Source organism: Garra rufa, chromosome 20, assembly GCF_049309525.1.
Source record: "Garra rufa chromosome 20, GarRuf1.0, whole genome shotgun sequence".
NCBI lineage: Eukaryota > Metazoa > Chordata > Actinopteri > Cypriniformes > Cyprinidae > Garra > Garra rufa.
The window spans coordinates 20,339,536-20,355,448 of NC_133380.1; the positions used below are offsets into that span (position 1 = coordinate 20,339,536).

Genomic DNA, 15,913 nt, shown 5'->3' on the forward strand with positions numbered 1-15,913 from the left:
AGCTGCATTTAAACTGCATTTTAGAAGTTCAAACTTAAAGGCACCATAGAAGAGTGAAAAAACACAATTTCTTTACGACTGAAAAAAAAAAGACATGAACATCTTGGATGACAAGGGGGTGAGTAAATTATCTGTACATTATAGTTCTGGAAGTGAACTTCTCCTTTAACTGGTCACAAATACAAACAAGCCCCATAGTCTTTGTGTTCTGTCCATTTTCGGCTCTTAAAACAATAGTTCAACCAAAAACGAACATTCTGTCATTAATTACTCACCATAATGTCATTTCAAACTCACCATGACCTTCGTTAAGATATTTTTAAATGAAATCTAAGAGCTTTCTGACCCTGCATAGACAGCAACTACCACGTTCAAGGCCCAGAAAGCTAGTAAGGACATCATTAAAATAATCCATGTGACATCAGTCGTTCAATCGTAATGTTTGGAAGCTACGAGAATACTTTTTATGCACAAAGAAAACTAAAATAAGTTTCAACAATTTCTTCTCCTCCGTGTCAGTCTTTGACACACATTCATGAGAGTACCACAACAAGAGTTTGCAGACTTTTGAGTGGTGGTTTAAATAATACTTACTTTAGAAATAAAAATCTATATAATTTCCAGATTAACTATGAGTTTCATAGATTGTGGACCGCTTGTGTGGGAGTGATTTTACATTCCAAACAGATTATCCTCCACGCTGAGGGCACGTACAAAGACGTGTTAAATCCCTTTACAGTTCTTCTGTCTGTAACCCCAGAAGCTGACGGTCAGTGATTAGCGGTTGGCGGCACACTCCCCAGATTAATCGGGTTTAGGGGGTTCAGACCACACTGCAGTAATGACATGATAATGGTGGGGAGCATATGCGAGCGCACAGTTTGAAGGATAAAGACGTCGACCGAAGGAGCATCCTGTGACACTAATTACCTCAACATATAATCTAAAGAGTTTCCAAGAAGATTTGGCTGGTGTAAACCTCCAATCTTGTTTGGGACGTTTAACTATGTCCCATTTAGTTTTGGCTGGAGTAGACTAGACTGCCATAATGCTATTGAAACCTATTCAGTGTTTTGCTTTCTAGCTTGTCAGTACTTGCTAAAGGGATAGTTCGCAAAAATGAAAATTCTGTCAATAATTACTCCACCCTCTTGTTGTTCCAAACCTGTAAGACTTTTGTTCATCTTCGTTTCATATTTTTGATGAAATCCAAGAGCTTTCTGACCCTGCAAAGGTAGTAAGTACAACAAAGAAAACAAAAATAACAACTTTATTCTACAACTTCTTCTCTTCTTTCTCGTAGCGCCATACAATTACGGTGGAACCACTTTTTTAGCAATGTCCTTACTACCCTTCAGGGCCTTGAACGTGTCAGTTGCATTGATGTCTATGCTGTTCGTTTTTAGGTGAACTTCCCTTTTAAATAATACTTTAATTATGAAAAAACTGGACTGTACTTTCTCAGGCTTAATTAATAAATGTCAGTAGTATCATTGCATGTTTAGAACGAAAACAGGAAGGATGGAAATGGGGTCAAAAGTTGTCCTATTTAATTTGACATTAAAAACCTTGTGCATAATCTCACGAAACTTCAAGATGCTTTTAAAAGAGAATCTAAAGCGGGTGTTTCTTTTTATTTATCAGTTGTTTACTGGTCAAATAGTAAGAAGGTTGACAACATTGTCTCACAAGTGATAAAAAAATAACCTGTCCTTGAAGTGGTGTCTTCTTGACAATGTACACTACCAGTCTAAAGTTTTAGAACTGTAAGATTTTTAATGTTTTTAAAAAAAAATATCTAGTAATATTGTGAAATATTTTTACTATTTAAAATAACTGCTTTCTATTTGAATATATTTTAAAATGTAATTTATTCCTGTGATCAAAGCTAAATTTTCAGCATCATTATTCCAGTCTTCAGTGTCACATGATCCTTCAGAAATCATTCTAACATGCTGATTTGCTTTATTATTAGTATTATCAAAATTTAAAACACTTGAGTACAATTTTTCAGGATTCTTTGATGAATAGAAAGATCCAAAGATCAGCATTTATCAGAAATAAAAAAGCTTTTGTAACATTATACACTGTACCATTCAAAAGCTTGCAGTCAGTATAATTTTCACTTTTTTGTTTTTAATGGGGAATACATGATAGAAATTAATACTTTTATTTAACAAGGATGCTGAAATTGATCAAAAGTGATAATAAAGACATTAATGATGTTACAAAACATCAGATAAATGCTGTTCTTCTGAACTTTCTATTTTCGAAAAAACCTAAAAAATATTCTTCAACATAGTTTTCAACATAATAATAATAATAAATGTAAATACAAAAAGCAAATAAAAATATTTGAATGATTTCTGAAAGATCATGTGACTGGAATAATGATGCTACAAATTCAGCTTCGAAATCACAGGAATAAATTACATTTCAAAATCTATTCAAATAAAAATGAGTTATTTTAAATAGTAAAAATATTTCATAATTGTACTGTTTTTGCTGTACTTTGGATCAAATAAATGCAGTCTTGGTGAGCAGAAGCAACTTCTTTAAAAAACACTAAAGATCTTACTGTTCAAAAACTTTTGACTGGTAGTCTTTTGAAAGTAGAAAAGTGGTCATTTATTAAATCTTTTAGTAGTACATTGTTAAATATAAAAGATAAAAAATATGCAATGATGAAATGAATAAAAGTCAATTTCTTGGTAAAGTAATCTTTTACACATGTATGTAAGACACAGATGGTACCAATTTTGCAGGATGACACACTGTCACCTGACTGTCTCTGCACGTGTCAGGTTTTCATTTAAAAAGCGTCAATTTATCAGGGTGTTGCATTAAAACCACACTGTTGATATCAGGCTGAGGTTGAAGGTGAGAGTCAGAACCGGACGGAAGCCTCACCTCCTCCCATAATGCATTTCCTGACCCTGAGTCATTCTGTTTGGTTTGGACAGTCTTTCTCATAGTCTCGCTCAACACTCCCCGCAAGATTTATATTTTGGCAGACAGACAGACCATCGAAAGTGACGTCCATTTTCCATGTGCGTTATCAGTGTTGTGTAGAGGCTCTTAGCATTCGCAATCTCCTTTCAGAGTGCTCTGCACCTCCCTGCTCTTCTACAATGACAGTAGCAATGTGTTTGGCACTGATAATCAATCCGCTGATAATCAATCAGCATTCACTCTTGACATCTGTCACTCCTGCTGTGTGTAGAGACAGATACCTCAGTCAAAACACAAGCCCATTTTTATGGCATTATCAACTATAGCACTTTGTGTTGTTGATCTACTTATACAATTTATATGACACTGCAGCCTCACTGCAGGACACCTTGTCGTATAATATCACGGTCAGCCTGTGCTGCATAATATGCAGTGGCGCAGTGTAGTTTCCTTGGTTACTGTGGCTGTGAGCGATGAATATAGATGCTCAGGGTGCATTTTAGCTCTTGAATTTACTCTCTGTGCTGGTCTGAGGTCATTTTATTATCTCTGTTATGATGCTAATGGGAATTTTAGGATGATGAGGGTAGCTTGCACGAGTTGTTTTATACAATAAGCTACTTTCCAAAGCAAAATGTGTAAAAGGTTGACTGGATGGGCAATTACAGGGAGGAAAAAATGAACCCGAGTGTCAATGAAACGTTTCTTGGCACAAATTAAACAGCAGCTGTCTGTTCCAGGCCTTAATAACCTTATTTCATTGGCCTCCATTAACCTTTGAAGTTGTTGGCACAGTGGCGCCCTCTAGTGATTGAGTTTTTTCCTCTCTGTTAGCCTGATTGTAACTGAATTGAGAATATATATATTTATGTTATATAAATGTATTAGCATAAATATGTATTATGGGATATTATATAATATTTGCTTTTAAATTAGTTTTTAAAATATTATATGCATTTAGCAGTTGCGTTTTGTCATTTTAGTTTTTAGAATCATTTAATTATGTTTATATTTTATATTTTGTCCAATCTGTAGTTTGTAAAATAAAGTATCTGTATTATTTTATTAATTTTACCAATTTTATTATTATATAAATTATATAAATTATTATATAAATTATATATATATATATATATATATATATATATATGTGTGTGTGTGTGTGTGTGTGTGTGTGTGTGTGTGTGTGTGTGTGTGTGTGTGTGTGTGTGTGTGTGTGTGTGTGTGTGTGTGTGCGTGTGTGTGTGTGCGTGTGTGTGTGTATATTCATAAACCATTATGGGCAATAAATATATATTATATAATATTTTATTATGAATTAGTTTTTTTTAATATATGCATTTAGTTGTTTTTTATCATTTTTTATTATTTCATATTTTGTCAAATAAAGTAAAGTATTATTTTATTATTTTTATACATTTTATTTTAGAATATTATTTTATACTTTATTTACTTTATTATATTTTATTATATATAAATATTATATAAAGGCATATATAGTTATTATATATAGCCATATATATATGTTTTTATTTCTTAAAGTGCATCTCAAAAAATAATAAACATAATTATGGGAATTAAATATTATATATCTTTTTATAAAAATGATTTTTTTTTTAAATAAAAGGTTTTTTCATCCTTTTATTTTTATTATCAAGTTTATTTTAAAATATTATTATTCTATTTTATTATTTGTATTTTATTATATATGAATATTACATAAAGGCATATATTTATTATATATAACCATATATGTTTTTATTATTGAAATGCATCTCAAGAAAAATTAAACACAATTATGGGAAATAAATATTATATAGGTCTAATATATATAAATTCTTATAATTCTTACTTTGCTTTTTATCAAAATTGAATGATATATATTTTTTATTCTATTTATATTTTCAAATCAAATTAAGTATTTGTATTATTTTATTTATAAATTATATTTTATTATTATTTTGTATTAGTATTACAATATATATATATGAATATATTTATTATATATAGGCATTTTTTTTTCTTAAAATGTATCTTTTAAAAATAAAGTGTAAGAGAAAAAGATTCACTCATCTAATTTTTACAGTCACTCATCCTTCTGTGCAAACTGTGCAGTATTTTATATCAGATATCCACTAGATGGCACCATACACAACAACTATGTCAAAAAGCACAATTGATTGCACTGTAATGAAGGTTACAGCTGCTATAGTTGGCACTGAATAAAAGAAACAAGGTCTTCTGATTTCTATAAACCTCTATCCTAGGGGTCAAGTCAGTTGAAAGTGAATGAATAGGGCACTGTTTAACCGAGCCGTGACAACCTCACATGACCAAATTCCTCCTAATAATTAATGTTTATGTGGAGGACACACCAGACATTCTGCCTAATGTAAATGAGCTGTTCATTCTGAAACTATTTCTAGTTTGTGAAGTGCGTGTGTCTGAGCCAGATGTCCGCAACATGCAGATTGTCAGTTTATCATCACCAGCCCCAGTCTAGATTTACTCCAAGGCTTCGGCGCTCATGCTGACACAGACATTTACAGTGAATAAAACACATGACCCAGTCCTCCGCCAGCCTTTTCAAGCCTTCTTGTTTTAAAGGAGCTGAAAGAGTGTTGGCAGTCCTCATTGGCTTTCTAAACGGTGCTGTTTGTCTGTGCACTTCATGGCTGTTAGTGACTGTGTGTGTCCTGTTTGTCTCTGACCTCCAGACTGCAGCTACACATGTCATTTGGAGTGTCAGGGGCTTGTTCAGCTGGACTGCAACCAACTAGACCAGGCGACGGAGGATTTGTCTACCCCCGCTCCACAGAGGCCCGGCGCCAAAGACCCTCAGGAGACGGTAAGTTCACTCACTCAGCCTTTATTGCTTTATGCAAACTATAAGAGGGAGATCCTCACTACAAAGATACGCAAGGAGGCAGAACAGATACAGATTGTTCATCCCATCTGGTGGGCCAAAAATGGGTCACAGGCTTGTTTTAATAGGGTCATGGATATTATAATGCAAATTAAAAATAAATTGACTTATATCATTATAAGTCAATATCATATATTTCTAAATATCAAATATCTTTTTACATTCACATTTTCTACATATTTTTACATATTTTAGTGCAATGGCAATTGCGGCTTTATACCGCTGACTTTATATGTCATAACTGTGACATTATTTCCCGTAATTGTGACTTTATATCTGACAATATGACTTTATATTTCATAACTGTGACTTTATTTCTCATAGCGTGACTTTGTGTCTTATAATTGTGACTTTATATCTGACAATACGACTTTATATCTCATAACTGTGACTTTATTTCTCGTAATTCTGACTTCATATCTGACAATATGACTTTATATCTCATAACTGTGACTTTATTTCTCGTAATTCTGACTTCATATCTGACAATATGACTTTATATCTCATAACTGTGCTTTTAATTTCCGTAATTGTTACTTGCTACTTATCTGACAATATGACTTTATATGTCATAATTTTGCCTTTTTTCTCACAACGCGACTTTACTTCTTATAATTGTGACTTTATGACTTTATTTCTCACATTGCAACTTTACGTCTTATCATCGTGACTTTATATCTGACAGTATGACTTTATTTCCCATAATTGTGACTATATTTCTCATAATGCAACTTTACGTCTCATAATTGTGACTTTATGTCCCGTAATTGTCTTTATATATGACAATGACTTTATATCTCATAATTGTGACTTTATTTCCCATAATTGTGACTATATATCTGACAATATGACTTTATATCTCATAACTGTGACTTTATATCTAACAATATGACTTTATATCTCATAACTGTGACTTTATTTCCCATAATTGTGACTTTATATCTGACAATATGATTTTATATCTCATAACTGTGACTTTATATCTAACAATATGACTTTATATGTCATAATTGTGACTTTATGTCCCCTAATTGTTACTTTATATCTGACAGTATGACTTCATATCTTATAATTGTGACTTTTATTTCCCATAATTTTGACTTTATATCTGACAATATGACTTTATATCTCATAATTGTGACTTTATTTCCCATAACTGTGACTATATATCTGACAATATGACTTTATATCTCATAACTGTGACTTTATATCTAACAATATGACTTTATATCTCATAATTGTGACTTTATTTCCCATAATTGTGACTTTATATCTGGCAATATGATTTTATATCTCATAACTGTGACTTTATATCTAACAATATGACTTTATATGTCATAATTGTGACTTTATGTCCCGTAATTGTTACTTTATATCTGACAGTATGACTTCATATCTTATAATTGTGACTTTTATTTCCCATAATTTTGACTTTATATCTGACAATATGACTTTATATCTCATAATTGTGACTTTATTTTCTCGTAATTGTGACTTTATATCTGACAATGACTTTGTATCTCATAATTGTGACTTTTTCCCATAATTTTGACTTTATTTCCTGTAATTGTGACTTTATATCTGACAATATGGCTTTATATCTCATAATTGTGACTTTATTTCCCATAACTGTGACTATATATCTGACAATATGACTTTATATCTCATAACTGTGACTTTATATCTGACAATATGATTTTATATCTCATAACTGTGACTTTATATCTAACAATATGACTTTATATGTCATAATTGTGACTTTATGTCCTGTAATTGTTACATTATATCTGACAGTATGACTTCATATCTTATAATTGTGACTTTTATTTCCCATAATTTTGACTTTATATCTGACTATATGACTTTATATCTCATAATTGTGACTTTATTTTCTCGTAATTGTGACTTTATATCTGACAATGACTTTGTATCTCATAATTGTGACTTTTTCCCATAATTTTGACTTTATTTCCTGTAATTGTGACTTTATATCTGACAATATGGCTTTATATCTCATAATTGTAACATTATTTCTCACAATATGACTTTATTTCTCATAAATTTGACTATTTCTCATAATTGTGACTTTATATCTGGCAATATGACTTTATATCTTATAACTGTGACTTTATTTTTCATAACTGTGACTTTATAAGGAAAACCAGTCTTCTCTTGGCTTATATCCAAATCCTCCAGCATTTTAAGAAAGAAGCTAAAGATTACAAATTGGAATATAGTAATATATTGATACTTTTGTGGTACTTTTGCGATAGATGATACATTTATACTTTTCTTTAAGTTAAGCATGCAGAGAGCTTTCTAAATTTAGAAAGAGACCATAAAAGTATGCAGCGAGATGCTTAGGATGAAGCGGAAAATGAATCTGATCCTCCCTGGGTTGCTTGGCTGGGACACATTAGCACATGCTTAACTGCCTCTCTGATGCTTGGCTGCGTTTTACAGTGCCAGTGAGTTAAGTCCCAGGTACACAGGAAGTGACAGCACAGTTGGGACTGAGGACGAGCAGCAGGGGTCTGCCTGGGGCACACTGTCCTCAGAAACACACACACAAAGGCATACACTTACTTTTGCAGAGCAAATCCTATGATTCTATGATGCCTGACCAAAAGGTCAAAACGGTATGACCTAGAGGCCAATCAGACATCCAATAAGCTATTTTTCTCGAAAGCATTTATATTATCAGACTAGTCATTACTGAAAAAAGCTTTTGCGTCCCTTGTAGTGTATTTGTCTTATTTATGAAGCTCTTCCTGTCTGTTCCTATCTCCTCTAAATAAGGAAAAGAGCAAACCCAGCTGGCCTGTGCTGTCAGTGAGATTGAGAGCTGTTGAATGGTGAGCTGTCAGCAGAGGGCATTATGGTTATTCCTCAACGGAAATGAATTTCACATTAGTGGTCTCCTCACACAGGGCAGGGCTTTGGTCTTGTGAACTACAGATTGTATCACTGATTTGATTCAGCTTTATGGAATAAGAGATAAGGTTGCATTGTACAAAATAACCATTTATAGTCTGTTATTCTGAACTTCACCACATGGGGCAGATATTTATTATACAGAACCATTCAAGGATGATTCAGTGCGATTTGCATGTGAATGCCTCCATTACAAAATCTAAATGAGTAGCAACAAAACACAACAGACATGCTTTAAACAAGTAACTTAATTAATTTGTTCTAATAAAAGCCTTTGTTGGTCCATGTGCCTGTCACACTGGCATCAATTCAGTTATAGTTGTCTTTACCACCATTCAAACACCCCAGAGACGTACCGTTTTGCACACAGACAGTCATTGGACATGCACAGGAAATGCAGATAGCCCATAAAGAGAGCCTCACAACGTAATTACAGTCAAAACAGAAGCTAGACACCCCCTCGGCTTCAGGGATTTAACAGACCTCTGCAGCCAGAAGCATTTATTTAAACAGAGCTCCTTCACAGTCACACCAGTGCCAAGGGAACAGGGGGAGGACCATTGACCTTATGTAGATGATTCACAGAGAAATGAGGGAGTCTGTCTGTGTGTGTGTGTGTGTGTGTGTGTGTGTGTGTGTGTGTGTGTGTGTGTGTGTGTGTGTGTGTGCGTGTGAATCTCAAGGGCATTTGCTAAGATAACTCATAGGCTTGGCCAGCACTTTTGTTGTTATACTGGCATTTACTGCCCATTACAGTAATATTATACAGTAATATAGAGTAAACTACTGTTTTTTTAAAGGGATAGTTCACCCAAAAATGAAAATTCTGTCATTAATCACCCTCATGTTGTTCCAAACCCCTAAGACCTTTGTTCATCTGCAGACACAAATTAAGATATTTTTGATGAAATACAAGAGCTTTTAAAAGGCAGAAGATACGAAAATATGACTCTTTCTTTCTTTTAGTCGACTCTTTCTTTCTTTTAAGACATATGATCTTTATGTATAATGCACTTTTTTGATTAACAACTTTGTTAATCAATGCTGAAAACAGCTTTTTGAAAGTTCAGTGAACAACATTTATGTAAAACAGAAACCATTTGTAACATTATAAATGTTTTACTGTCACTTTTAAACAGGTTTATACACCTTTTCTCAATAAAAGTATTATTAAAGCTATTAATTTGCTTAACAAATGTTACTGACTCTTAAGAACGGAAAAGTTAATACCTGTAGGAAAGAAAAGTCACAAATGGCATCTCATTTATAGCTCAATTGTTTTTCTTAGACATCATTGAGACTAAATGAGAGCAAAGTAAAACTTTTGTGTTCATCTCCGGCTTTTTAGCCTGAAGTGGTTTCTAGGGTCAAGTAAAAATTTGAAATCTTAATTTTTAAAGACATATTAAAGGTTTAATATTTAAAGCTGTGGTCTTTTTTTCCTCCTTACTGAATTTAGTTGAACTGTAAAAGGGAAAAATAGTGTAATTTGCCTCTGGATATAGACTATTATTAGTTTTAGCTATGAAAGAAGAATATGTTATTATAATTGAACCTAGACCACAAAACCAGTCATAGGGGTCAATTTTACATTAAGATTTAAACATCTAAAATCAGAATAAATAGGATTTCCATTGATGTATGGTTTTTTTATATTACAATATTTGACTGAGATACAACTATTTGAAAACTTGGAATCTGAGGTGCAAAAAAAATCTAATATTGAGAAAATCAACCTTTAATGTTGTCCAAATGAAGTTCTTAGCAATGCATATTACTAATCAAAAATTAATTTTACTAATTAATGTACGGTAGGAAATTTACAGAATATCTTCATGGAATATGATCTTTACTTAATATCCAAATGATTTTTGGCATAAAAGAAGAACCAATCATTTTGACCCATACATAGTCAGTGGGGTGAATCATATCCACTCTTCAGTCTCTAGAATATTCTACACACACTTTCCTCATACTTCACCTCACACTTCCTGTTATCCTTATTTTGTATATTACACAAACCTAATATGTCTAACTCTCTTATTGTCTTTCACAAGAATACAAAATGTTCTTCATGCGCATTACCCTAATATCCCTCATATCATGCAGGCACAGGCCCTCATGTCCCCCGCGGCCTCGAAACATTAGCCCCGTTAGTGCTAACTCACAGTTAGCTCTGGAATATCTCTCAGTTTTTGTAGCCTCACTGCCCCTCAGTAACATTAACTGCTCCATCCTGAGGTCTTGTTTATCCCCTCAGTTTCAGTATAAAAATAAGGCTGATTTAATCTGAAAGCCCCTGAAGGTCTCTTTGAGTGAACATCAGGCACAAACAAGAATAAATTTGCAAGTTCAAAAACGCTGTTTTTCTGTTCTTGGCATTTATTGGCTGTGAAAGTGCTGTTGACCGTGTGCTGAGGGGTTGTTTCCCCAGCTGCTGGAGGTATTTCACCGGCTTTGACTCTTGTATAGTAGTGCAGATAGGCTGTTGTCATCTCTCATATACTTCCTTTTCCTGTCCTCGGGTGTGTACACATACAAAAACCTCACACACATATACACGCACACACAGCGCGAACACTCTTTATGCCCCCTCAAACCACCTGCAGCTGAACATATCAAGTGCAGTTCAGTAGAAACATAATATGTTTTTTTTTTATTTGCATGTGCCATTTTCAGATATTTTATCAGGTTTGTCATCTCACCGTAGCATTTCCTGTGGAGTAACTTGCGTGATAGTTCAGTGCAACGTGTGTGTTTGTGTGTTTGTGCAGTTTCCAGTGTACTCAAAAAGTAAACTGAATGTAATACTTGGTTCCTCCTGTCTTTTTCATTTTCTCTTTGTATTTTAGAGCTGTGCTGATTTTAGCAGCTTGATTTAGATTCCTAAAAACCACGCAAGAGATCCTGGGATGCGTATGCGTGTGGGCTGATTTCATAATTTTTGGAGAGAGCTGTAGTAAGGCACATCTACACACTGATCTGCGTAGGTTTTCTCAATGCATTTTCACACTGAGGATTCCAAAAACAGAATCTATGTAATGTCTTCCGGCTCTGTGGTACTATAAGACAGCGTGAAGAGCACAGGAAGTGAGAGGCTGTTCATGGGGATGAGCTGTTTAAAGTCAACATGAAACAGCATCCGGGTTGATTTCACTTTTGTAATGTGACATATTCTAGAGTAAAAACAAATTAAAGGGGTCATTGGATGCAAAATTCACTTTTACATGTTGTTTGAACATAAATGTGTGTTGGCAGTGTGTGCACACATCCACCCTATAATGATAAAAAAACATTTTTTTTAAATCCCTATAAATAATTATCTTTCTCAAATCAAGTCATTCTCAGATTCTAGGCTTTGTGACGTCACAAAGAGCAAGGCTGCTCCCACAATGTTTTTGATTGACATGGCCGTCTTACCTTAGACCCGCCCTGAGTGAGCTGTAAACCGCCTGACGCTGTTTCGGCGTTTCAACGCTGGTGCAAGATTGAGGTGTTTTGTTGTTGCATGTTACATGTTCGCACAAATTTTTGATCCAGCTTCATCTACAGAAGAAGCAAATCGCCTTTCCTAATAATGTGCTAGTTAGCAAGTTCCGCGGGTAAATGCGGCTAAAGTTTACAGTCTCAGAGAGAACCGCTCGCCTACAGCAGAGAGGGGTGGGGTGAGCAGAGCTCATCAGCATTTAAAGGGACATGCACCAAAACGTCTCGCTGTGAACAGAGCTGTTTTTGATCAAGTAAAAAGGGTGTTGTTTTACGCTATCATTGAAAAAGTAAAGTATGTTATAGACTTCTCTTTAAGACCCTAAAGAATCAATCGGATGCCCATTTTCCACAAGTTCATATGATTCTTTAGGGTCTTAATGAAAAGTCTCGAATATACTTTGGTTAAAAATTCTCAATAGTAGTGTAAAAAACACCCTTTTACCTTGTCAAAATCAGCTCTGCAAAATATCAGCTCCTTTTACGCATGGGCCCTTTAAATGCAAATGAGCTCTACTCGCCCCGCCCCTCTCTGCTGAGGGATTAGGAGCTGTAATGTTTACTTTAGCCGCATTTAGCCATGTTTATCTGCGAAACTTGCCAACAAGCACATTATTAAGAAAGGCCATTTTCAAAGATGCATAAAAAACTCTTATACTCACTTCTGCTGTGGGTGAAGCTGCATCACAAATGATTCACACGAACATAGACGCATATGTAGATCGGGATCAACACTTTCCTTTTAAAAATGAAAGTAACGTTCTCTGCCTCTTAAACAGCTCAGATGTGGCGAGTAAATGTCTACTGCTATGTTCATTAATACATCCAACAACAGAACACCTCAATCGTTCAATTAGAGTCTTCCTCTGCACCTGAGTTGACGCAATGGCAATTGTATTCGGACTGTTTCAGCTCCGTGAGGGCGGGTCTAATGTAAGACGCTCATGTCAATCAACTGTGTTTCGCCACAACGACAAGAAGCCGAGAATGACCTGATTTAAAAAAGGCGATATTACTTTTAAAGATTAAAAAAATACCACTGGGTGGATTTTTATCATTGTAGGGTGGCTGTCTACACAAACTGCCAACACACATTAATGTTCAAACAACATGTAAAAGTTAGTTTAGCATCCAATGACTCTCGTCAAATAAGGGCTTTATGATATAAATTTTTTTCCATAATTCTTTTCACCAGTGTCAATATCACAAAAAAACTAATACTAGCCTAAATAAGTGATTTAGTCAAGAGCAATACGAGATTTTCTCTCTTTTGTTGTTTGATTAACATGAACGATAGACAGCAGAATTATTAGACTGCTGTCACTTTAAGAGCTACCCGGATCCAATATACTGTTACACATCTGTTTTCTTTCTCAGCTGTTTGCTTTCACTTAAGACCTAAATTACTGTGTTGACACATACAAATGTGTGTTTTTAATCCGAAAACAGAGAAATGATAGATATACATATATTATTGTTGCATAGAGAGCCATCCAAACTGAGCAAATACTGTTTCTCCTCCACAGTTTGCATGGAAATCAGAGACCGTCTACATTATTTAACTAAGTACGAGAGGGAGGGAGTGAGGTGTTACAGCAGTATCAGAAACATATCATATGGAGCGTCCTAACGGCACTTAACACCGCTGTGAAACACGAGCGGAGTCCAGTGTCAGGATCTGTCCAAGCCTCCAGTTACTCTTCATAGAACGTGTCACCAGCACAATACCAGAGCCATTAGAGGAAGAAGCGTTTAGGACAAAAATGTAGGGAGAATACAAAGCCTTCTGCTTCCCTGTAGAGAAAAATACCTGTGTTATGGATGGTTTGAGATCCATTATCATTGTCAGGCACATTGATTACTCACATTGGGCCTCTTCACTCCATAGTTCACACAGCAGTGAGACAACTTTAGAAACTGTATTTGACATTGACAAATGATGCATTCCACTCGCAGGTACTGGGCTTCATTTCGGACCCCTTAGTGGTTTCAGTGTGCCACTTTTAGTTTGGGTGATTTTGCTCTGATTTTGTACACTCCATCCATCCATCCATCTGTCCACATTATTGATTATGTTTTTCTAGGCAATTGCGTAATCCCCCTTCCGAACTCTTTTGAGCGAAACGATTGAGTTCTAGTGAGAATTAATTGGGGTGTATTGACAGTAGCCAAAAGAGGACCTTTTATCTTCCCAGGGGGTTTGGATATCGAACATGTTCAAGCCCCTCTGTCTTCTCCTGTGATCCAGCTCATTGATTATGATAATGCAACCCAAGGCCACCGCTTCAGGTAATTTGTCATAAGCTCCTAGTGATGATTTTTTTTTATGTCCATAGCTGCTCAAGCACCACATCAGCCGTCAGAGTTTATGGATATGGACTCAATATATAGTTCAGGACGTGAGAAGTGTCTGCTGCAGATGAAAAAAGATGGCAGAAATGTGGCCCAGTTCAGTGTTCAATGAGAATCTAATAAAGCTGACGAGGGGACTCCAAAGTGGCTTTCAACCTCTCCTCATTTATAGTGGCATACTCTTTCTTCTTGTCTTTTATCTCCCTTTGTGAGGAATTGTCTCCCTGCTGGAGAAAGCAAGCTGAGGAAAGCAGCATGAAATGAAAAAGAGGTGATGAATGGTCTCATTTCAAGCTGACATACTGCCAGTGTTTTACCATAGTAACGTGGAAATGCAGGTAGTTACTAAAGAAATTAAAGGGAATTTTGTTGCTAAAATGCAGATACATTTAGATAATTAACTAGCATGTATTATCTAGTTGATGGTGGGGATGTTTCGTTCTTCTGTGAGACAGAGGAAGATATTTTGAAGAACTTTGGGGTCCAAACAATATTGGACCCCATTGACTTTCATTATATGGACAAAACAACACTGAAACATTTGAATAAGATATTGCACATAAAAGAATTTTTAGTCCACAAGAGAAAATAATAGATGAATTTACACTCGATTCTTAGTACTGTGTTGTTGCCTGAATGATCCACAGCTGTGTTTTTTGTTTAGTGATGTTGTTCATGAGTCCCTTGTTGAGATCCATCTCACCTCACACTGAGGACAACTGAGAGACTCATATACTACTATTACAGAAGGTTCAAACACTCACTGATGCTCCAGAAGGAAACCTGTGTATATAAATATACACTAGTCAACCTGGTTGATTGATGAATGACTATTCGATTAGTTGACCATTGTCACCCATGCCTAGTTGATGGACTGATGGATATGACAGTGATTTTATATCTTTCTTATCTTGTACTCACATTTAACATATACTGGTGCTCCAGCTGGACTTTGTGTCTAATTCTCTCAAGGTCAGGGTCAAAGGTTAAGACCAAAAGCCCTGACGGGCGCAAGGAGAGATCAGATGTCGCTGTAATTTTGACCTGTGGTGGAACATATGTACGTTTAATGTTGTAGCACTCTTGTAATGATTTTTAGCTTTAATTTGTGTCCGTTTTTTTTATATATTTTTTTTATATAGATGTTGTTGTATTCTTTTTCTGCCTATCAGGAAGATCTATCAAAGGTTTCCTGTAAAAAGCAGTACAAAAAGATTTATCTTTGTGTATTTCTATTAGCGGTTAGATAGCTTGTGCAGTGAA

The 15,913-nt window shown here is 34.9% G+C and overlaps 1 protein-coding gene across 2 annotated transcripts in view; it reads left to right on the plus strand.

Annotated features, from left to right (window-relative positions):
• Positions 1-15,913, plus strand: part of rassf5 (Ras association domain family member 5) — a 59,351-nt gene that overhangs the window by 19,093 nt on the left and 24,345 nt on the right. For both annotated transcript variants that reach the window (XM_073826120.1, XM_073826121.1), the window contains exon 2: positions 5,670-5,800. In XM_073826120.1, coding sequence (XP_073682221.1) covers positions 5,670-5,800 — 131 coding nt within the window. The remainder of the gene's footprint in view (positions 1-5,669; positions 5,801-15,913) is intronic.